This window comes from Acanthopagrus latus, chromosome 2 (assembly GCF_904848185.1).
Source record: "Acanthopagrus latus isolate v.2019 chromosome 2, fAcaLat1.1, whole genome shotgun sequence".
Lineage (NCBI taxonomy): Eukaryota > Metazoa > Chordata > Actinopteri > Spariformes > Sparidae > Acanthopagrus > Acanthopagrus latus.
The window spans coordinates 1480001-1502294 of NC_051040.1; the positions used below are offsets into that span (position 1 = coordinate 1480001).

General features: G+C 43.6%; 1 protein-coding gene across 5 annotated transcripts in view; it reads left to right on the plus strand.

Moving 5' to 3' along the window:
• Nucleotides 1–15627, plus strand: part of si:ch211-137a8.2 (uncharacterized protein LOC777613 homolog) — a 30459-nt gene extending 14832 nt beyond the window's left edge. For 3 of the 5 annotated variants that reach the window (XM_037081189.1, XM_037081181.1, XM_037081197.1), the window contains 11 exons: nucleotides 1733–1960; nucleotides 2040–2190; nucleotides 2919–3101; nucleotides 3237–3371; nucleotides 3466–3660; nucleotides 4691–4961; nucleotides 5083–5168; nucleotides 7219–7452; nucleotides 10992–11123; nucleotides 11396–11451; nucleotides 12644–15627. In XM_037081189.1, coding sequence (XP_036937084.1) covers nucleotides 1755–1960; nucleotides 2040–2190; nucleotides 2919–3101; nucleotides 3237–3371; nucleotides 3466–3660; nucleotides 4691–4961; nucleotides 5083–5168; nucleotides 7219–7452; nucleotides 10992–11123; nucleotides 11396–11451; nucleotides 12644–12857 — 1863 coding nt within the window. In that variant the 5' untranslated portion in view covers nucleotides 1733–1754 and the 3' untranslated portion in view covers nucleotides 12858–15627. The remainder of the gene's footprint in view (nucleotides 1–1732; nucleotides 1961–2039; nucleotides 2191–2918; nucleotides 3102–3236; nucleotides 3372–3465; nucleotides 3661–4690; nucleotides 4962–5082; nucleotides 5169–7218; nucleotides 7453–10991; nucleotides 11124–11395; nucleotides 11452–12643) is intronic. The other 2 variants (XR_005071798.1, XM_037081208.1) reach the window with 2 other exon arrangements.
• Nucleotides 15628–22294: the final 6667 nt, after the last annotated feature.

Sequence of the window (22294 nt, forward strand, 5' to 3'; positions counted from 1 at the left end):
AGGGAGCAGCATCTCCACTCTGAGCTTCAAGGACGCTGTGGCTCAGGAGGCAGAGCTGAGGGTTCGATCCCTGGCAGTCTGAATGAGTGAGCTTCTTCTGATGCCATTCAGTGGCTATGAGTTGGTCTTGTTTTCCTACTAAAATGTTTTTAGGATCACTCACATGTTTAATGGTTAAGTCATTCCATCACAGATCTTCCATGTAAGAAGCTGGAACCAGATGATGATGTTTTTAATTGAAAAAGACACAAAATAGTTTGCAAGTCAGCTGATTGTTGCAGCTCAGGTATTATTTCTTCTCACACTTTCAGCATCAAAGTGTATATTTTTAAGGTGAGCTGGTCAACATGAAGTCAGCACTAATGTGGTAAATTAAACCCGAGCTGAGTTCTTGAGTTTTGCTTTCACCTGAATATTTGTCGACAGGCTTGCTGAAGGTTTACTGATCTTTTCATGTGGACTAGTTGAAGCGATCAGCTGTTCCTGCAGACACTCGCCCTCGTGGCCTCACAACTTCTCCTGAAGACTAAATACACACAAAGAAGGTGAAAACATCTCAAACCACATTTTTCCATTCACTGCTTTCTCCCAGTCAGACTAAGAGTGACTGCAGCATTGTTGTTTATCCAAGAGCTTCATTTCTGGGTGGAAAATACATAATGAATTTTATTGTAACGTCATGCAGTTCAGAGAACGATGCTGGATGTTGGTCTGTGATCAGCTGCTGCGTCTGTAAACCAGCAGATAATTACACTCAGACTACCAGTGTGAAGCAAATGAAAGGTGCAGGTTTGTCCTTTACATGTAAATCAGACCTCGGTGTTGTGTTAACGCTCACTCGCTCTCTCTCCAGTTGTGTGTGTGTGTGTGTGTGTGTGCTGGTGATAATAATGAATCACTGCTCCGCTGTGTGTCTGTGTGCGTCTCTTTGCTCAGAGGATTTAGGGTTTGTTTGCTTTCCTTCACGTCTCTGCCGGCAGCAAAGACTCAGACAAGTTTAATTCAGCTCGTTAAATCGTTGGCGTCCTCGTTCGTCCTCGAGGGGCTACAGTGAATGAAGATCTCTCCAAAACCTACATGAGCACACCTGCCTGTGTGTTCGTGTGATTTCAGTGTATGAGATCAAACTCATCAACATCTCCTGCACTTTGCATCTAATAAACCACAACTAGACCCTCTCAGAAGTATTCACATCGTTGTCTTTGTCTCTCTTTGTTTACTTATTGTGTATTTTATTGAGAACTTTATTTGCACACAGTGACAAAGTCTACTCATGTACAACAAATGATTTAACTGCATGTACTGTCCACCTGCAGCGGTTTCCTCCAGGTCGTTTGAATGATGAAATGGCAGCTGACAGTCGAGGATGTGTCACAGTTTTTCTTAGTTTGAGTGAACAAAGTGATGAGTGAAAACTGAGAACATGGAGGCATGTTAACGAGAGCAGAGCTGCTGTCAGCAGGTCTCAAACCTCCAACAACTGCCCAGAAAACAACAAAATGCCTGCAGATGTTCCTGCATGATGTAAGAACTTCTTATAGCTGACTGTAAAAATGGTCGGATGCTCGCGTACAAGCAGCCAGATCTATTAAACCAATCAAAAACAAGCACATCCAAAAGTTCCGCGTGGTTGAATCTGTGTCAGCTTAGTTTTTGTCGACTGAAAATATAAAATATTGTCACGTAATCAGATAAATATGAAGAATAAAGTCTGTGCCTTGTTTCTCACCAGGTGAAGGTCACGTGATGTCAGGATGCCTGCATTCCCACCGGACTGTCCTCCTTCCATCGCCGCCGCTGGGGGAAGTGATGTCATGCCTGGACAGGAAGTGAGGGACATGGATCTGTCTCTGGATCTGTCCTCGTCTCTTTTCCTTCCCTCCTTGTCTCTGAATGAGGAGGAAACGCAGCAGGTGGACGACGGCTGGAGCCAAGATGGAGACCTGCAGGGATGTGGACAGTGAGTGTCTCCATCAGAACCTCACACTGGACTCTTGGACTTGATTTGGACATCTAACTGTGTGTCTTTGTGTTCGCAGGTTGGAGAGGAGGTGGGTCCTCTGGCACGAGTTTATGAAAGAACACGCCCACCTGGACTCCTGGCTGCGATTGGCCGAGCAGGCTGCCAGCTCCTTTAACCCCGCCCTCGTTACCTATGTCACTGCCAAGGACGAACTGAGGAAGTTTGAGGTGAGAAGTGATGAAACACACAACTAATTAAATCTCCCCTGTGTCGGGAATCATCGTCAGAATGAAAGTTTTTGTGTCTTCAGCAAATGTATTTGTTTTCTGAGGCCCTGAGGGGAGAAACGCTGGATTTAAAGCAACGTTAGGCTGAAAGTTCAGGTGGGTTAAAGACATAATCCAGGGAGAGTGTGAGTATCACTGCAGCCAGACGTAAAGCTGATGCAGGTGGTGTTTATGTCTAAATCCAGTCGTCTTACAACCTTAAATCCCAAAGTCTGAGTGTGCAGCAGAGCACAGCGTCCGTCCAGCGGCTGAAAGGCTTCTCCTGGTTCTGTCCAAATTAAATTCTGCTGGGAAATCTGATCCAATCTCCTCTTGCAGCTCCAGCAAACCGGAAGAAACAGCATACGGTTTTTCTGTTGTAGACACTTGTTGTTGCTGCAGTGGAGGAGCAGGCAGGTGAATCAGCTGTAACACATCACAAGTGCTGCAGAGGTTTAAATCCAGCTGTTTTTAAATGTCAGTCTGTGGTTTGAGTCACGCCAGCAGTAAATATCTGGACTCAGCAGAGGCAGAAGCAGCTGTGATGCAGAGGAGTTTTCACTTGTTAAATCATGTAGAAAATAACGTGTTTGACCTGAACACACAGGATTTATGGGTAATGAAGTCCGCTGCATGTAGCTGTAGTTAAAGTAACATTTGGTGCACACATGCTTTTCACGTGTGTGCAGAGGCTGCGGTGCGAGGCCGGGTCGCGCCTGGTCCAGTTGGACAGTCTGACCCGGAGGAACCGAACGCTGACTCGACTGTTCCAGGGCGCCATGAAGGCTCGGCTGCTGGTGTCGGCGAGGGAGTGCGGGCAGCGATGGGACGACGTGAACGCCAAACTGGAATCCATCACTGAGCGACTGAAGGTCAGAAACCAACATAAGAATAATAACATAAAATTATTAGTTCTTTAATAATCATCATTATTTTATAGCAGAGAGGAAGAATTCCGTGGATTGTTTTCGTGCTTGCTGATTTTCATCTCCACCTTTTTCTCTCAGCTGTTTGTGTCAGAGTGGGAGGAGTTTGAGGCAGAGAGGGAGGAGCTCGCTCTGTGGTTGGCTGACCTCGACGGCCGTCTGACTGAGGTGGATCACCTGACAGGAAACACCTGCGAAAAGCTGCGACGACTCCAGGTGTGTGTCGTAAAGCACCAAACACACGGCGTTCAGTATTTTTACTTCCTGTTTATTTATGTGTGTGTATGTGTGTGTGTGTGTGTGTGCGCAGTCCTTCCAGCAGTGTGTGTGCGTGAACTCGGGCCGTGTGAACACGCTGCTGCAGCGCGGCGAGGCGTTGATCCAGCGCAGCCAACCGGCCGACGCTCAGCACGTGGAGAGCCGCCTGCTGGAGCTGCTGCGGCGCTGCAGCCTCGTCTACAACAACGTCGCACGGACACACACCCGGCTGCTGAGCATGAGACTGGTACACACACACACACACACAGTAACAGCTGAATTTAATGGCGCTGAATACACACAAGTCAATATATATGAGGGTGCACCGAGGACACATTTGAATGCTGCGACTGTAAAGATTCACTGTTATCGAGGTCACAGGACGTCTGCAGGCGGGAAGTGAAAGGTGCCGTATAAAGTTATAGTTATAGTTTGTACTTTATAAAGGAAGGGAACTGGTGAGACTCAGATTTTTAAGAGTAAGAACCAAAATCAAAGCAGCAGAGACTGAAATATCTAAACTTTTAGCTCTTATTGAAGGTCGAGCTTCATTTCTCAGTCCTGGCTGGAGATCAGGGACGAGCACAGACACTCAGCTCGCCCTCAAACACTCAATTCATTGAATTCAAATTTGACATGTGTTTGTTAAAATCTTTTATATATTTCAGTCAGCACCAGGTTGATCACATTAAAGGTTTCCTCCATATTTTAGAGCTGGAGTGGACAGATGTGGATCACTGCATTAGTTTTAGAAACCAGTGTCTCTCAGTTAATATCATCAGTATCATCAGTACTCAGCTCAGGTTTGAGTCCAGTGTGTTTCTGGAAGTACAATCACAGATGATGTGCACAACAAACACACCCAGCAGAGTCGGACAACCTGCTGCTGGCGTGTTGACTTCAGACCGCAGACACACCCTGTTTAATGACATGACATCATCGTGACATCATCGGACGACTGCTGTCACGCAGTGCTCCTGTAAATGAGACTAAACAGAGTGTTTGTGTAAAGTTGTTGGTTCCTTTAAAAGCTTTTCTCTCCTCCTCTTCCTCCCCCTCTTCCTCCCCCCTCCTTCCTCCTCTTCCTCCTCTTCCTCCCCCCTCCCCCCTCCTTCCTCCTCTTCCTCCTCTTCCTCATCCTCATCCTCATCCTCTTCCTCTTCCTCCCCCCCTTCCTCCTCTTCCTCCTCTCCTTCCCCCTCTTCCTCCCCCTCTCCTTCCTCCTCTTCCTCTTCCTCTTCCTCTTCCTCTTCCTCCCCCTCCTCCTCTTCCTCCAGGTGTTTGAAGACGACTGGATCCTGTCTCAGGCGACAGACTCTGGTTGTCCTTCAGAGAGTCTGTTGGAAGACGAGGGAGCGCTTGATAAATCTCACCTGGATCCTGGTCGTTCAGTAGAGCCGCCTTCACCCGTTCACCTGCCTCCTCCTCCTCCCTCTCCGTCCTCACCTTCCCATGAGCACCTGGGGCTGGAGTGGGACCCCTCAGTCGACATCGGACGCTCGGTCTCCCGTGAGGACGCCGACTCGTCTTACTTCAGTGCCAGCACAGGTAGGAAGTGACACAAAGTCTTTTCACTGTCGACTGATAAAACGTCTTGAGATGAACCCGAAAGACGACTTGAACGTTCAGGACTTCAGCTGTAATGATTTTCTGAGCTGTGTGTTTATAGGTCTGTGTCACAGAGACGGTGTGAAGAGGCGGAGCTACCTCAGCTCTCAGTCTGACATCACTGATGAGAACCAGGAAGCAGATCTGGTGAGTTGACTTTCTGATGAAAGTGAAATGCATCATGGGGGAAAAGAAGAAGACTGACATTGTAAACGACCAGAGAAAAACACGTTTTATATGGTACAGACCTGAATAAATGTCATGACATTGTCAAAATTAAAATAGTGATCCAACAGTCAACATTCCCACTGAGCGCTTCGCCTGCCGTTCTCTTGCACCGTCTCACTTCATCTCCTCATGATTCTTTAACAGATTATAATTCACCGCTGCCTGTATGAAGACTTTATTTTCATTTATTTACTCGTAACGTCTGAACCGATGTGTCGGAGGACAGCCCGGCGGCACAGATGCCACATCAGGCCTAAATTTAAGCACAAACCATGTGGAGCTTTTCTTCTAATTCATGGTACTCGCTCTCTTTTCTGTTGTTCTGCTCTGACCCAGATGCTACATGGCCCAGAGGCTCGTCTGTCTGTCTGTCTTTATCTCACACACTCACACACAGTCATTGATGTTCACCAGCTACATCTAAAAATGTTCTCCCCTCGCCGAGCGTGGGCTTTACGAGCTGGTTACAACCGTTCCCCTCTTCTTCTGCTGATTTATTGATGACACCTGCAGGATGTGGCACCTCTATATGTTGTCGGCGCTGGTTTCCTTTTTTTTAGCTTTTCTTTTTTTTTTTTACGATGAGACGCAGAGGCAGAAGCAGGAGTGTGTTAGCGGCCGTACGACAGGGAGACTGAACCGCAGAACGATGGAGAAGGAGGAGACGTGCGTGGATGAAAAGAGACGAGACCAGACAGTGAATATTTAGAGTAATCTGAGTATCCTCCTCTGCCAGCCTGCAGCTCTGCACTCTGGATTTCTGTCTGTTTCACCCACACACTGTTGCACTGTTGTTGAACCTGAAGCTCAACAGGAGAAGAGACGAGCAAACACACGTAAAACTGAATTAGCATCTGATTACATCCCAGCAGAGACATCACAGGCCGTGTACCACTTTTTTATAATAATCCTTCTCATTGGCTTCATGAAGGCGTGATGTCAGCACGGCCTCCCCGCGGGCTCGGCTCGGCGCCGTCTGCCCGGAGGACTCGATGTGTGTTGTACTTCATTAAATCTGCGACCGCGTGACCTCGTGTCCGGGCGCTCGCACGCCGCGTGAATCCTGAGTACGACTCCGAAGACGTGCCTGCAGAGTTTCCTCCTCCGGCGTTCAGCTCCGTCACTTCCAGACTGAAACATTTCAGCTCATTAACTACACATCATGTACACACTGTTTTTTTTTTCCTGCATAATATTTGCATACGTTTTAGGTTTCCGTCCTTCCAGGCGGTCGTGGTTTCACTCTGTTGTGCGTCCTGCACACCAAATACTTCAGTTCCAGAACAACTCCAAACTTCTCAGTGATATAGAAGTAGAAAGATGTGCTCAAACTAAAGTCTTATCATCAAAGTGTTTCTCTTGTGCTGAACTTCTGCAAAGCATCTCATCATTATACAACTTTCCCAGTGGTTCGTCCTCGCGTGAAGTGTCGAATCTGCCGAAGGAAAAAGACGTTTTTGTTGAGAATTTAATTTATCATCAACCTGTAAACACTTTTCAGTACTGACCCACATCCTGTCCTCCAAAACAACATTCGTGGTTCTGGTTTGCTGGACTGTGACGTTGTTCATCTTTTCGAGTCTTTGAACCATTGAGGATGTTCAACAATCTTTTAAAAACCTTCAGCAGGAAGTCGTATCAGCCACAGAACAGTCCTGCTTTAACGCCTCGTTTGTGTTCCTCAGCGACAGCAACGTCGCCTCATTATACGAGACGAGGGACATGACTGCCACTGACAATATTATCCTTTTTTAGAAAAGCAGAAATAGATTTACTCCAACCACAGAGAAACGTTCAGATCAAGTTCTTACATCGTCATCAGCCGCTGATGTTTTCCTGCTGAACGGATGGTCAAAGGTTCACACCGCCCTCTCCACCTGACTGAAAACACTGAATCTGACATCAGATGAAAGAACAGTAACGAGCACAACGATTTATCTCAAACTAATTCTCCTCTCTCTTTGTGCAGAGGTCTGACGGATGGCTCGGCCACGCCCACCCCGGAGTCTTCTCACCAATAGAGAGCCAGCGGGGCGGGACTCAGCTGCACGGAGACCAGTGGGCGACCTCGACTCCTGACGGACAGGAAGGCGAGCCGGTCAGCTTCGACGGCGGGCGTGTGAGGGCGTGGCTGGGAGTCCAGAGCCCCGCCCCTCCAGAGAGGACGACTTCCTGTTGTAAAGCTGTGCAGACGGATGGAGAGGTGCGCTGGATCATCTGTCAATGACTGATGATGTGTCTGCTGAAAACAGTCCAGAGAAATTCACTATTTCCTCCTGATTGTCCTGCAAAAGCTGCTCGCTGTAGTTTTATTAAACAAATGCGAAACCAATGGGCTCGAAGCTGTGAGCCACAGACAGGAAGTGAGACGGACAAACATGTGGTTGTGTAAAAACTGCTGAGCTGACTCATGAAACACTCTGGCGTACTCCCACCTTGTTGGGCCGTCTTTCCTCCACGGACGACAGAATAGTTGAATCCAGTCAGAAAGGCGACGTTTGACGGTTCAGATGCAGATTTATGAGCTCGAGCTGTTTCCTCCGTCGCAGTGACACGTCATGTCCTTGTGTCTGCTGTCTTTACCGTCTCCAGCTGTTACAGCAGCATTCGATTACTGAAAGTCTCAGACTGACTTATCAGAGCAGAGAAGGAAAAAGATCAGAAGTTTTCCTGTTGAACAAAAACTAAGATGGCTTCAAAACAAGTCCATTTTCCCAATATATTGAATGTGTGGCTTCAGTTGTACAACACGTACTGCGTCAGATGAAACCGCCAAAATAAAAAATAACTAATGAAATACATGAATTAAATGCACCAATATAACCCTTAAATATTGATTTTATTATAAACTCTCTCTGGCGTCTGTGGTGAAGTTAGAGGTGAAACAGCCGGTTTGAAATGAAAAATAAAGCTTTCCGGGGAACGGTTCACACGCCGAGCCGCCCTGATTCGCTTTTCCATCAGCAGTTTTGTTGAGCTGAGCCTCCAAACGGGCCGAGCCGACGTCTCGTGACCTCAAACAACCCATAAAATAAACCGTCTCCCCCTCAGATTGATACTCAACTCGTGTTTGTGCAGGAGGACTGAGAGAAAGAGCATTTAAAGTCAGTGTGTTCAGTTTCTCTCGTCCTGTTTGTTCTTTAAACGTCTGCTGTGTTCGACTGTTTCATCATTTTCACTCTCAGGAGTCGTTTTCAGTTACTGCTGCTGAAAACACAGCGTTTCCTGTGACGCTGCTTCATAATTAAAGCTTTTATATGACTCAATAACGAGGGTCTTTTATTGTGAAGGAGTTATAGGAAATGAAGCATGTTTAATTGAATCAGTGGAGCCACTTTGTAAGCGGTGATTGTTGGATAGACCAGCTGTGACGGCCGAGTTCTTGTTGCTTAATAAGAACATTTTTAATTTCTTGAGTTATGTTTCTCCTGTTGTTTGTCCCCCGTTCTTGTTAACGTGATGTCTCAAGCACACCGCGAGGGAACTTCTTTAAATTCACACTTTTTAACAGTCAAAGGTCACAGTGACGTGACGGCGTCCAGTTCTCGTGAACACGAGTTCTCAGAAACACCTCGGAGGGAGTTTCCTCAAACTTGACAGAAACGTCTGCTTGGACTCAATAATTCATGTAACTATAACAAACGTTGTAGCCAAAAGTCTTTATATGATGAAAAAAGATGACGTGAAGGTCAAAGGTCAGCTTCACTCTCACATCATTATTGTCTTCAGTATTATTCTGCGCCACAGAAACGGGAGGAGGGTTCCCAAAATGTAAAGCAGACACACACACACACACACACACACACACACACACACACACACACACACACACACACACTCTGAGTGATGTCCTCTCTCATCGGAGGCTCCATCAACATTCATAATCATCAGCCTTTATTTTCCTCCACCTTTGTAAAGATGGATTCCTGAATAACTGCCCTCTATCGCCCCATCTCTGTTTTCTCTCTCCGTCTCTCCTCCTTCATTGTTTCTCCCTCCATCATCGGCCTCAGCCTTCATTTTCTCTCCCTCTCTCATTACCGGTGAAAGCGTCTATTTATTCTCCTCTTCCTCCATCTCGTCCGCCGCTCTCCTCGGGCCGCCGAATGAATCCATAAAGTCCTGATTTATGCATCGAGTCTGGCTGCACTTTAACTGTCGCCATAAAAACAGGCAGAGAAACACGCAGACTTCCTCGTTTCCTCCCTTCCTCTCGACTTCCTCCTTCCCTCGTCTGGTTTTCCCTCTTCGTGACTCACAGCCGGCCACAGATGACTCTGTGTAGTGAAGCAGGCGAAGAGCAGGAAGAAAAAGTTGGCCAATGAGTTTTTCAGGGTCAAATCTGATGACAGAGTTTGTGCGTCACTGTAATTAGAGCAACTCATTTGCATTACGCGAGTTTGATTAAATGTGTGTTTGTGCGTAATAGCGCTGGCACTTTCTAATGGAGGTTCATTACTGACAAAACTATCGAGCGAGAACAAAAACAAATTGGAGCAGAAATCAACCTGCGAGTCCAGATTTGAGAGCAGTGAAGGAGAGAATCGAGGGGCTGATCGATGTTTATGGAGCAGCTTGTTGTTCAGAGTCTGAAGCATCGTTCCAACATCGCTCGTCTTCACAGAGCGCTCCGTCAGTCACATGACGCCTCGTCAGCTCAGTGTTCGGCTGAAAGTCTGAAGGACTTGAAGCGAAACTCTCGCCGAAATGCAACCTAGACGAGTCAAACCTTCCTGTAAAAGCATAATGACGATGAAAGAGCCACTTTTAAGATTTACAGTCTTTTTGTTTTCAGGTCCAACTCATTTTCAATGGGAGTGCTACGGGCACTTTTACGCTGGCATCAAAATCTCTATTTTTAAAACAGTAAGAAGTCTCAACACAACATGAAACTCTGCTGGTAGCATCACCAGGGTCTCTACACATGAACACCAGCACTGACAACACTGTTTGTGTACACAGAGTTTAATGAAAAGAGAGTTTTTGAACAGCTCATGTTAGCAGCAGCTTGTTCCACTCGCCGCCGTCCTGCCAGTGGAGAAGAGTCGATCTCAGAATGAGACGTAACCTGGAGGACAGTTAAGGTGGAACGCTCCTGAAGCTTAGTTCCATATAAATGCAGATAATTTGGTGTTTTGTCGTTAGTAAAAAACAAAATTGACCTTGAAGTTGAAAAAGGAGCGACTCTTCTCCACTGGCAGGACGGCGGCGAGCGGAACAAGCTGCTGCTAACATGAGCTGTTGTGTGGTGAACAACTTACTGTTACCTACTTAACTTGTCTACTTATTAATTAATGCAACTACAAGGAACTTTGATGTTTTGTTGATTGTGGATCCACAAACCAACATGTCAGATCTAAATAATCTAAAGAAAATCCTCCTGCTGATTCTGTTCCTGAGTGAAGAAGTAAAGACGCTTGTTTTTCACCTTCTCGTGGTTCTTAGAGGTCTAAAATCACAGCTTGGAGAAGACGCTGATCAAATATTAGGCAGCGTTTCATCATCGGTGTAGACACACCTGACAGACTTGGACTTTTACCAGAAGACATAAAAACCGTCTCCGACTGGACCGACTACAATTAGATGATCGTTGCCAAAAAACATCCTGCAATTTTCTCACTTACTCCACCACCACAAACTGTGCTCAAATGTCCTTTTTGTGGGTTTTGAATTAAATTAAAACAGCAGAAATCACTTTCATATTGATTGTCTGATTTGGATTTTATTTCCCTACACTGACAGGCGTCTGTATGTGTACCTGTGCTACAGTGTCACCTGGACAGAAGCCACATCACGGAGCCCGACACTCCACAGCCACGTGACCTGAAAGCCTCGTCTGATTGGATGAAGCACCGATTTCGATCAGTCCTTCAGGTGAGATGATGCGTCAGTCGGTCATCAGGGTGATAAAGACGATAACTCAGATGTTTGGAAGCGGATTTACTCCAGTTCAAAGTAATTAAAGTGTTATTGATGAACAGTAACACACACAGCACCATAAATCTGCATCAGTAATAAGAAGCGGGGTCACTAATGCCCCGAGGGGAGGTATAAACTGTGTGTGGCAGATATTCCTGAGCTGATATTTTCTTAGAAAGTTGTTGCCTGAAGCCGCTGCAGACTAACAGAAGCTCTCTGTTCTTCAGGCTGATGAAGAGCCGTCCTGTTGTGACCAACCTGAACGTCTTCTCGCCGAGCAAAGGTTAGAAAACACATAAAACTCTCAGAGCGGCTGTGAATCTTCAGGGATGTTTCTGAAAAACCGCAGATAAAAAACAGAACAGGGCGCTTTATGTTTATGGAGAAGGAGAAGAAGAAGAAGAAGAAAGGACAGAAGGTCAGATGCCAACAAACAAACATGGTTTTCATCATCAGGTCATTAACAAGAACTGTGCTCAGTTTGTGGTGTTACACTCGATTTTGTGCAAGTTTAAAACTTCCAAAATCAAAAATAAAAGAAAGAAATGATTCAGATGAACTAATATGCCATTAAATGCACCAAAATAATACTGAAAATAAATGTAGGCATTAATTAATTCAGAAAATGTGACATGAATGTATCAGTTTGAATTACTTCTGCATTTAACTTAATTTTCCTTCATCATAAAAAATGAATGCAAAAAGAATCAGATTTTACTAACTGATTAACTTACATACATTTGTTTTTAATATAATTTTGGTGCAGTTACTGGCATTTTTTTTTTCAATTTATCTCTTAATTTATGATTTTTCTTTTTATGATTTAGGCCTTTTAAAGATTTCCATTCATCTGTTTTCATCTGACAGGGAAAGAAAATCACTCTGAAAATTATTTATCAGCACAAAGTTTTGAAGTCATTAGATGATTAAATGCTGACCTGCGTCAAATCTCTGCGGAGGAGCTCCTTTTATAGATTTAGTAGAAATGAATATATAAAGTCTTTACTGTGCCAAGATTTTATAAACATTGAGGTAACTCCAGGGCCATCGCCTTCCCATAACCCCCTCCTCCAGCTGCCAGGAAGAGACTTCCTAAAATGTTTTTTAATAATTTATATTTTTCATGTTTTATGTATTGAGTGTTGGAGGAGCGCTGTGAGGGGAAATCCCCTGAAAATGAACAGAACCTCAGCTCAGATAGTGACTCAGGACTCAGGACTCCATCTCAGCTCCTCTGTCACTACACGAGACAGAAAACTGGGAATTATCAGATTTCAGAATAAAGGCGGAGGATGAGAACGTCCTGTATGTGTTTTCTAAATCTATATTTTAAGTTATCCTAATTAAAAAGTCAAAGTCACAAACTCAGTCTGGTGGGTTGATAAATGTTCTGCTGATTAAACATTCAGTCGTGCTGGTTGTAGTTTTCTCCTCCACCTGTTGCCCAGTAACGAACACCTCCACCTCCTCCACAGTGTGTCCGGTGCCTCCTCCTCCTGCTCCTCCTCCTCCTCCTCCTCCTCCTCCTCGCTCTCCCCGGCCCTCCTCTACCTCCTCCTGGCTGCAGCTCTGGTTCTGCTGGCCTGTCTGATCTGGGTCGCCCTGGAGCCGCCGTGCCAGCGCAGCAGCCGGCTGCCTCGTGGCTTCCACCTGACTCTGAGATACGTCAGCGGACCCCCGCCCACATGAAGACGTCCGGAGACTCTCATGGAGGACGTGTGGACGGAGCGCTTTCCTCAGGCTCTGCAGAACTGAGGTCTGCAACTGTAAACATGTGATGTTTCAAAAATGTGCTCATTTCAATATAACAACCCCCGAGTCTGAGTCGAGCCTCAACGATCCCACAGAAATCTGCAGGGACGCTCGATGAGAAGTCTGAATAATTCGACCTCCAGTCTTCAAACATGAGTCCACAACACGGCACGTCCATCATCACCTGTGTAGCCGACCACATCTCACATCACTAGCCTGTTAACGTGTCACTCGACAGCTGTCGGTAAGAAAAGTAAGTCCTGAAAGATCTGAAAGTCACAAAAAATAAAAAAAGACACGTCCATCAGTTATGTTTTCCCTGAACTATATATACTATACTAAAATAAAAATGGATGTCAGATTGAGTTTGATCAGTTCAGATCTGATGATCAGGAGGAGAAACATTCTGATCTCAGCGTTTACACATTTATTGTGTTGATCCCTCAGTTGTATTGAAAGATATGAACGTACTGGAGGCACAATATCATAAATAAATAGTTTAACCATAAACCTTGTTGTCTATAATGAACATCAGTAGGAATTTGATAACGTTAAATAACAGTAAGCATCTTTTTCTGCATCATAATCTCTGAAATGTAAAGTTGTAGTCCGTCTCTATGAAAGAAGGAGGGCAGATTAAAGCTGCATCAGCACCAAGACAACAAAAAAACCTTCATTTATATTTAAAAGAGCTGAAATGATGTCATCAGTGGAGGATGGAGGATATTATTTGCATCATTCAGCTCCACACTGACTAAATCTCACTGGTTTGGATGCAAATTCTCCGACCTGCAGCTGCGTGAGATACACAACCTGCAAACGCTGACTCCTGATTGGTCCGATGTCAGCTGACCGACTCCTGAGAGCTGGAAACGAGGCTGCAGTTCCTCAACCTACCAAAAACCACATCAGTTTCTGACGACGACGTGGTTTATACGAATAAGATCCATTTCATTCTATCGCTCCTCACTCAGCGCGTTGTCAGTTCTGCCGTCCTTCAGATTAACAGTGTAAATACAATATAATCTTAGATTTTAAATACAACTGTGAACTAACAGCAGGTACAGAAACATGTCTGGGTTCATAAAGTAAACTATATTTATTCAGTTTAATCCCAGAGAAGAAAAATGATTTATCTTTATGAATGTTGGTCAAAGAATCCTGTAATTTGTATAGAGTTGCTGTGTTTAGTTGAAAGTTATAAATCTGATTTGTTTGACTGGATTTCCAATATTTTAGTGGTAAAACTTGGAACAACCAAAACCATCGATGCCTCTTTTAGTCGGACGTGAACCTCTGGAGCGGCTCGGCTGAAACAAGCGCGCTCATGTTGCAGGAAATTAAAGTTAAATGTGTTTGTTTGGGATTAAAAGAAGACGTGTGAGAAGCAACACGCTCTTAAATTAACACAGTTTATCCCAAAAACTTGATGACGCTGTAAAATCAAACGTGTCTTATCCTGAAATTTGACTTGTCGGCTTGTTTTATTTTTATTTCTCTACATTAAAAACATGGAATAAAGAATAAAACACGAGGTTACTGGTCACGTTCAGACACTTTGTGACGTGGGAAGATGTTTTGTGTTGCTTCTGAAGATTGTAGCCTTAAACTGCTATCTGTGCTAATGTAGCTAAAGCTAATGTAAAGGGTGCAGCTAACAAGCTAGCTCTCCGTCAGTGACTGTATGTTGTCATTTGCCACTCATGAAGTATTTTATACTTTAACACTGATCACCAGCTGCCCTGTTAAACCACGACAGCACTTGTATTTATAATTCATGATGTTTTGTAACAAGCTGTATATTAGAAACTGTAGTAAATTTGAAATTAATGTCAAAGTTTAGATCATTTTTTTATGTTTTAGCCTTTCAAACTACAGATCACACATCCATCGTCCGTCACTGAAGGTCTGTTCTGATCCACGTCAGTGTTTCTGGATGTGGTTTTCTTTCAGTCAGCTGCTGGTTTCACTTCATTTCTTTTTAAAAATCATCTTGCACAGATTTGAATCTCGCTGCAGAGAGATTCTCCATCACAGCTGAGACTCTGTTCGTGTGTGTGGTGAGCTGAAGTTCTTTCCCACAAGAACAATGTTTTCACTCTGACCGAAGTAAGAGCGAACACATGATGGATTATCTGTTTGCAGAAGGTCGCAAGTCTCCGCAGGTCGATTCTCAGAGACAGCGAAGCGTTTCTGCTTTCAGTACGTTGAGCGTTTGTGCAGCGGGAGAGGACGTTTACATCTCCGACTGTTGTGAACGCAGCTGAAGGGCTGAAACATAAAAACATAACAGTAGAGTAAAGATTTATCTGTGGTCGTTTCTTGCTGTGTAATTCCGTCCAGTAACAATGTCAACAGTGTGATACTGTTACAGCTTTAAGGTGCTGTTGGGTTTATTGATATCAAGAGTTTCCAAAACTAATGTCACGGCTGGAAGAGACCAACTGTGACACCATGACTCTCTCAGGGGAAGAAGTCGTCCAGGTTCCCTAAAACTCTCAAAATCAGGAAGATTCAGTTGTTGTCTAACAAAATAACTGGAAAGGGAACTTGTTCATCGCTGCCATCCGAAACATTTCACTGTTTTGTTTTGTTTTTTTGTCACGATCACTGTTTAATATTCCAAAAACAACAAATGTTCAAATGAAATGTTTTTGCTTTTTTGTACACACGTTTGAAGATACTAAATAAAATGAGTTGTATGGAACAATGTGTCCTTTTTATTTTTTATCTTTCCAGGAAATTCGATTGACTCGGTTTCATTCATGCACAACTTTAAATCTATTTTGTGTCTCTTCCTTGCATGAACGGTGTTGCATACAGACAGGAACATTAAATTATTGGATGTAAATGAGCGAGCGAGCGAACCAGGCAGTGAATCAGAGAAATAAAACACTATTTTCTGATCGTTTAATGACCGCTGTGGTTTAAAGTGAAATAACAAAGCACAAAACAAATACAAGGACAGAATCTCTGCAAATACAAACATCGCCACAGACTTCTAGTGGTCAAAAGAGGCATTACTTTTCTACAAGTTTTAAAGAAACGTCCTTCATACAATAACTTTAATGAATATCTTCTTAAAAAACAAACATTTTTAACGTTCCTCTGCTCCACAGAAGAGATGAGGTACAAATTGATTTTTGAAGTTTAATTTATTTTAGTTTCTATTTCAAGACTAATTTTGATGCCGAGTGAAAAAAGTGACTCCACCTCTTTCCCTCCGTCACTCTGCATAGTTTCTACAGGTTAGTGTGTGTGTGTGTGTGTGTGTGTGTGTGTGTGTGTGTGTGTGTGTGTGTGTGTGTGTGTTAGTGAATGACAGCAGGTTTGCGTCGTCTTACAGCAGATTTGCGCGCTCAGTCTCGTGCCGCGCCCACGTGTCTGAAGAACGCCAAGTCACTGCGATCGGTGACACGGCTAATACACTAAGCAGGGATTAAGTGTGTGTGTGTGTGTGTGTGTGTGTGTGTGTGTGTGTGTTTCTCATTGTCTGTCAGTAGGAGGTGTGTAGATCTTTGTGTGTGTGTGTGTGTGATGATCATGTTGCCACTGCTCGAGCATTTTGAATGTGTTAATACAGACTGTCACGATGAAGCAAAGAAAATTATAACAGATTTAATGTTTATCTGTGATTTGAAGGAACGATTGGATTTGAAGTTTTCAGTCAAGAGATTTGGAGCCTAGAAGATAAAAGTACGTTTTTAAAGGTTCAGTGTCAAATCTCTGTCCCTGTTTGATTGTTTAACATTGCAGATACAATGCTTGAGTTGTTGTTCTTTGCTAATGACATTTTTTGTCTCAACAAACCCTGTTTGACGCCAGAGCTCTTCAGGGACCCCAGAAATGAAAACATGAGGATGAGTCAGAAAATGACTTTGTTCTCATCTTTTGGGTGAACTGTTCCTTTAAATGTTGTCTGACCAGCCCAGTCTGAATGAAGTTCAGAGAAACTCAGTCATGAAGAAAATACAAACAAGGTTTTTTTGAGTGTTCAGGGTTTCGTGTATGACAAATGACTTTTTCTACATTTTATAATAATAATAATAATAATAATAATAATAATAATAATGCATTTTATTTAAAGGGGCCTTTCAAAGCACTCGAGGACAGCGCACATAACAACAGTACAATAAAACCAGGAAACATTTTGGTGCACATGAACAACTAATATTGTACTAAAGAAACACAGAACAAAACCTGAGAGACTAACAAACCAAACAACCAGTAAACTGATCAGCTAACCAGTTAGTAAACTGACCCACTATAACAGAAGGTAACAAACGAGAAACAAGAACAAAACGGGTGAGGTTGAAACAGTTTGATGTCTTCTTTCTGCTGGTGATCAGTTCTCTGCTGGTTAGACATTGATCACCACCGATGACGCAGCAGAGCTGCAGTCTGAATCTACCACACATGAACTCGTCTCCATGTCAGCCCAGCTGTGTGAGCGCTGAACATGTGAGTGCACAGTGTGTGGCAGTCATTCTCAATGACCGTCAGCGCTGTGTGTGTGTGTGTGTGTGTGTGTGTTAACATGTCTGTGTACATGTGCCAGTGTTTTAGTGGTGCAGCTGTCACTTCCTGTTTGTGTGGTCAGCCTGTGATCACGGTGTGTAAAGTGTTTCTCCTCTGGATGTTCAGACACTTAGAGTTAGTGTGTTTCAGCCTCCAGAGTGTGTGTGTGTGTGTGTCTTGTGAAAGATATTTTTTTATATGTGTGACTCTGCAGTCTTTTGTGTGTGTGTGTGTGTGTGTGTGTGTGTGTGTGTGCGCTCTGCTGGTGATCCAGTTAATGAAAGCGCTCCATCTGTTCGGAGAGCCCGCGGGCCTGCAGCTGGGATGAAGACGATTATATCTGCTCATTTTAAAAAAAGAAAAAAATTAAACTTTCTTATCGTGAATCATGAGACGACTCAGATCAACTCTTTAGCTGATTTTTTTTTTTTTTCTTTTTTAATTCTCAATCTGAGCCGGGGGTTAAAAATCTGAATGATGAAGGAAAATGTCATTTTTATTGTCTTTGTAAAACACAGATAAATAGGTAACAAGGCGAGTCTTCTAAAGATGCTGATTAACATTCTTATGTGTTAATAAGACTATAACAGAATCATAAACACATTTAACATCAACATCCACCCTGAGTGATCCAGTATTAAATGTAATACATGAAGCCAACTATAAACCACAATTTTACCAGACTCCCTTCACAAATGTGTCAGTTTAGTGAGTTGTTGAGTTGGAGACACTTTATAAACTCTGTGAAACTCTGTCTCTGACTCATTCTGCATTATTTGGACCTTCTTGTAAATTCAGCAGATGTTCTGGATGAACCTCTGCTTGTCTTCAGTTAATAAAAAACATGGTGACCACTCGTGATCTGATCTGAAGTGGTCACTCAGACGCATGTTAATGAGAGCTAAACGCTTGTGATTGGATCAGGACGGATGTTGACACCAGGTCTGAACAGGCTCGTTAACAGTTCACAGACTGTTTAAGGATGTTAATGAAAGCCTAATGCGTTCTGTATTGGTGTGAAGCATTACAATATAACGCAATATTTAACAGAGAGGTTAAAAATGATGTTACAGGTTAGTTAGTTGAACTGAAGTGTTTTATTGATGTTAGGAGACTTTTATTAACCCTCTTTCTCATCTAACCAAATGTCTCATAATTTAACAATAAATGCTAAAAAGGATCTCACAGGAGGCTTATTACTTCATAATTAAATAATGTTCATGTAAAGAAAAATGTGTTTGAGGTTTAAAGGAATTTGTTTTCTGCAGCATTTCCGCCCACAGATCTGTCCTCAGAGATGCTGAGAGTCCGGCTGTACGTTCGCTCTCCATTCGCTGGAGTCCAGTTATAAATCTGTGCATTGTCCAATAAAGAATGTACGTGTTTGGACGGACAAGGCGTGTTTTTCAGTTTGCGTGGAAACGGCAGTGATGGGAGGAGGGAGAGAGCGTCTGGGCCTGCGGGCGCATGAATCAACACGATTGTTTCCCCACAGCCGAGAAAATGCCTCAAATTCAGTTAGAGGGCAAATAATTTCATGTTAGCTGAGGAATTTACGAGTGCACTTTTAACCCCGTGGTGATCAGATGAGAGCGCCGATGGAAAGAGAGAGAGACTGAAGTTTGAGATCAAAAGTCGAGCGGAGGACTGAGTGTTTTTAAAATAATTATCTGGTCGCTTGCAAATTAGTTTCCAAATTCGAGGATGAGCCACTTGAGATGAATCATCTCGTTTTCAGGGGATTCATTAGACAGAAGACGAAACACTAACAAACAATGACGGAGGAAGAAAAAAGAGGTTTTAATTGGCTGCAGAGCTCCTCGGGGGGAAACTGAGTTTCTGATCAGACTGACAGGATCTCATGTGGACCAGAGTCATGACAGGAAGTCGTTCACGTAGTGAAAGCCTCTCGTCTGCAGCTGTGACTGATTCTTTACTATCATATGAAGCAGATCCAACGTCACATAGTTCTGAATCTTATCCTGCGGGCCTGATAACACACTGAAGCTTAGGGAGACCATTTCCTGTCTCAGCAGGGGAAAGTTTTTAATTTGAAAGAATAAACAGGAAATGTTGAGACCAAAACAGGCAACAGCACCTCCCGGCTGCCCCTGATTGGATGAACCCACCTGTAGGCTGCTGCACCTGGACTTCAAACTGGACTTTCACTTCTGTTAAAACAGCAGATAAACAAAATGTTCCTGGTGACCAGAACTCCTGCAGCTGCAGGACCTGACTTCATTTTAACTCAGCAGTGTTTCATTTTCACAGTTTTCAGGTGTTTCCAGGGTCGTCTCGTTGCATCTGTCGATACTCATTTGCATAAAGTGCCAGAATGTAACTTACATGACGCGTCGTTACCACAATGCATCACAGCTAACTACGTAGACAATAAACGGGAGGCGTGAAAACGATGGACTAAAGCGTCCTGCATGCTTTAAATGTTATTAACGTTGTCAAGCGGCTGCAGTTTGGTTAGATTTATGCAAAATAACTTACGTGAGGTTTAGAAAAGATCATTTCTTTGGTGTAGAATGACTTAATAACATATTAAGCCATTAACGTACATTTGCTCACTTACACTACATAAATTAACAACAAATCATCCTTGATTCTTAATCGCAAATGAGGTGTGAACTCTGGTCTTTGGAGGGAAAGTCTTAATAATCAACCCAACCTCCTCCTGGCTCAGTCTTTAGATTACTGCACCTCATGAAGTGACAGTCGACGGGTGACCACAGCATCAAGCTCTGAAGCCTAAAGCGATCGGCTGGGCTGCTGTAGTCGACGTATGCCGTGTGAGAACTAGAATATATTTGCATGCTGGACTCGACATCGAACTGAAACAGAGAGCGGAGAGAGAAAAGCGTGAGGGAGGACAGATTCCAGTCACATTCCTGCTCTGGAGCTGCTGTGCTGGGGGAATGTCAGACATCTCACGATGTATTTATGAAGAACACACACTGTTGTTGTGTAACGGGAGCTTCAGCTGCATCCATCCAACACAAAACCCCTTCAGTCCTGCAGCGTATAGACACGTCCGTCCATATCTGAGCTGCCTCTCCGTCTCTTAGTGGAGACCTCAGCTGAGCAAACATGCTTTTACATCGTGACCAGATGTGAAGAAGAGAATCTGCACCAAACTACATTATTGCATTGATTCAATTTAAATCCCGAGAGCAACCGTTACACTGCCGGCTGCTGCAGTTAATCTGATTTAAAACGTACAGATTTAAGTGAAACGTAAAGAGCAGTGATGTCAGGTAGAGACGTGAGATTGATTGAATTTGGATGTAATGGAGTAAGTTTGTTAACCGGTTTAACGTAGGGACGCAAAAATGCAGTTTTCTGTTTGGCTGTCTTTCCTCGTGTGAGTCTGTAAAGGTTGTATTAAGCGAGGTGTGTGTGTGTGTGTGTGTGTGTGTGTAGATACAGATGCTCAGTGTGGCTCCAGGCTGGACACACACTCTCCCTGATCTCTAGAACTAATGAACCGTCCAAATTGCTGTCCTGGACGGCCGTCTTCTTCTTCTTCTTCTTCTTCTTCCAGGTTTCAGCATCCTCATAAGACCCTCTATTTAATTTTATCGTCCCAGACACACTCGCTGCATTTCAGAGTCCCAAATCAAACACACACAACACACAACACTCACACACACACACACACACACACACACACACACACACACACACACACACACACTCTGTTTCATGTCATTATGCAGACGATCAACTTCTGGAAAATCAACGCCAGGAAACAATATCACAGTTTGTGTGTAATAAAAAGTGTCGGTGAGAGCAGAAATGTGATTTTATGTTCTTATATCATCTATTTAATATCTGATCATTACAAACAAGAGGTTTTATTTTAGCTCCTCAACATCAAACAGCAGTATTTCTGCGGGTCAGTACTCGGGCCCCAGGAACAGTTTATAATCAGAAGTTTGTCTTACAGCGTGTTGTTGAACGACTTCTGCATTTAAAAGTGTTTATAGCTGACGGGACCGAAGCAGAGGAGGAATTTAATATTCTACCGTTCTACAAATATCGTGATGTATCATCAGACGATTGTCTTGTGATGTATAGATTGTTGCAGCACCACATGTGACACAGTTTGCTCATGAGAAGTGACAAAAATAATTGTGTAACAAACGTCCTAATATGTTACTGACAGAGAAGGTAGTGTTGGCTGTGGACCGGGACGGTACCAGCGCCAGGCACACAACAGTCTTAGATCCAGTAACTACTATTTGACTCGGACGCAGGATTATATATTATTTTTAATATGTATTTTTACGTGCATGATGTTCACTCAAGTCAGAGCTGCTAAAACAGTAAATATGTGTCACATTAAGCTGCTGGCACACACAATGTTTATAGTATATCTGTTCTGTCGTAGAATAAATTCTGGTGAGAAAGCTAAAAAAAAAAAACAGAGTGAGAGAGACGATCAAACCGTGGCCGTCTTCCCAGAGCCAGGGAAGAAAATGTAGTTTTCTTTGTAACAGTTTGTCTAGACATCTTTTAACGCCCAAATCACCAAATCAATGTTTGCTGTTGCTGAGATCTGCGAGCGCCTCGGGCCAGGCACACACAAATCCAACAAATCTGAGAATATTTGGATGATGATACAGAATCCTGAGGTTTGGATTTTAGCTGCCTGCCTGCTGACAGATCTTTCCAACACGCCTGTCCGTAAATATATAGATATATAAAAATGAAACCTTAGCCAAGTTAAAATGATGTTTAGAGGCGACAGACTGAACTGTAACATAATGTGTATTAAAGGAAATGACCCTGACCTCCAGGCCTGCTGCTGCGATGCTAACGTTAGCCTTTAGCTCCCAATGATACAC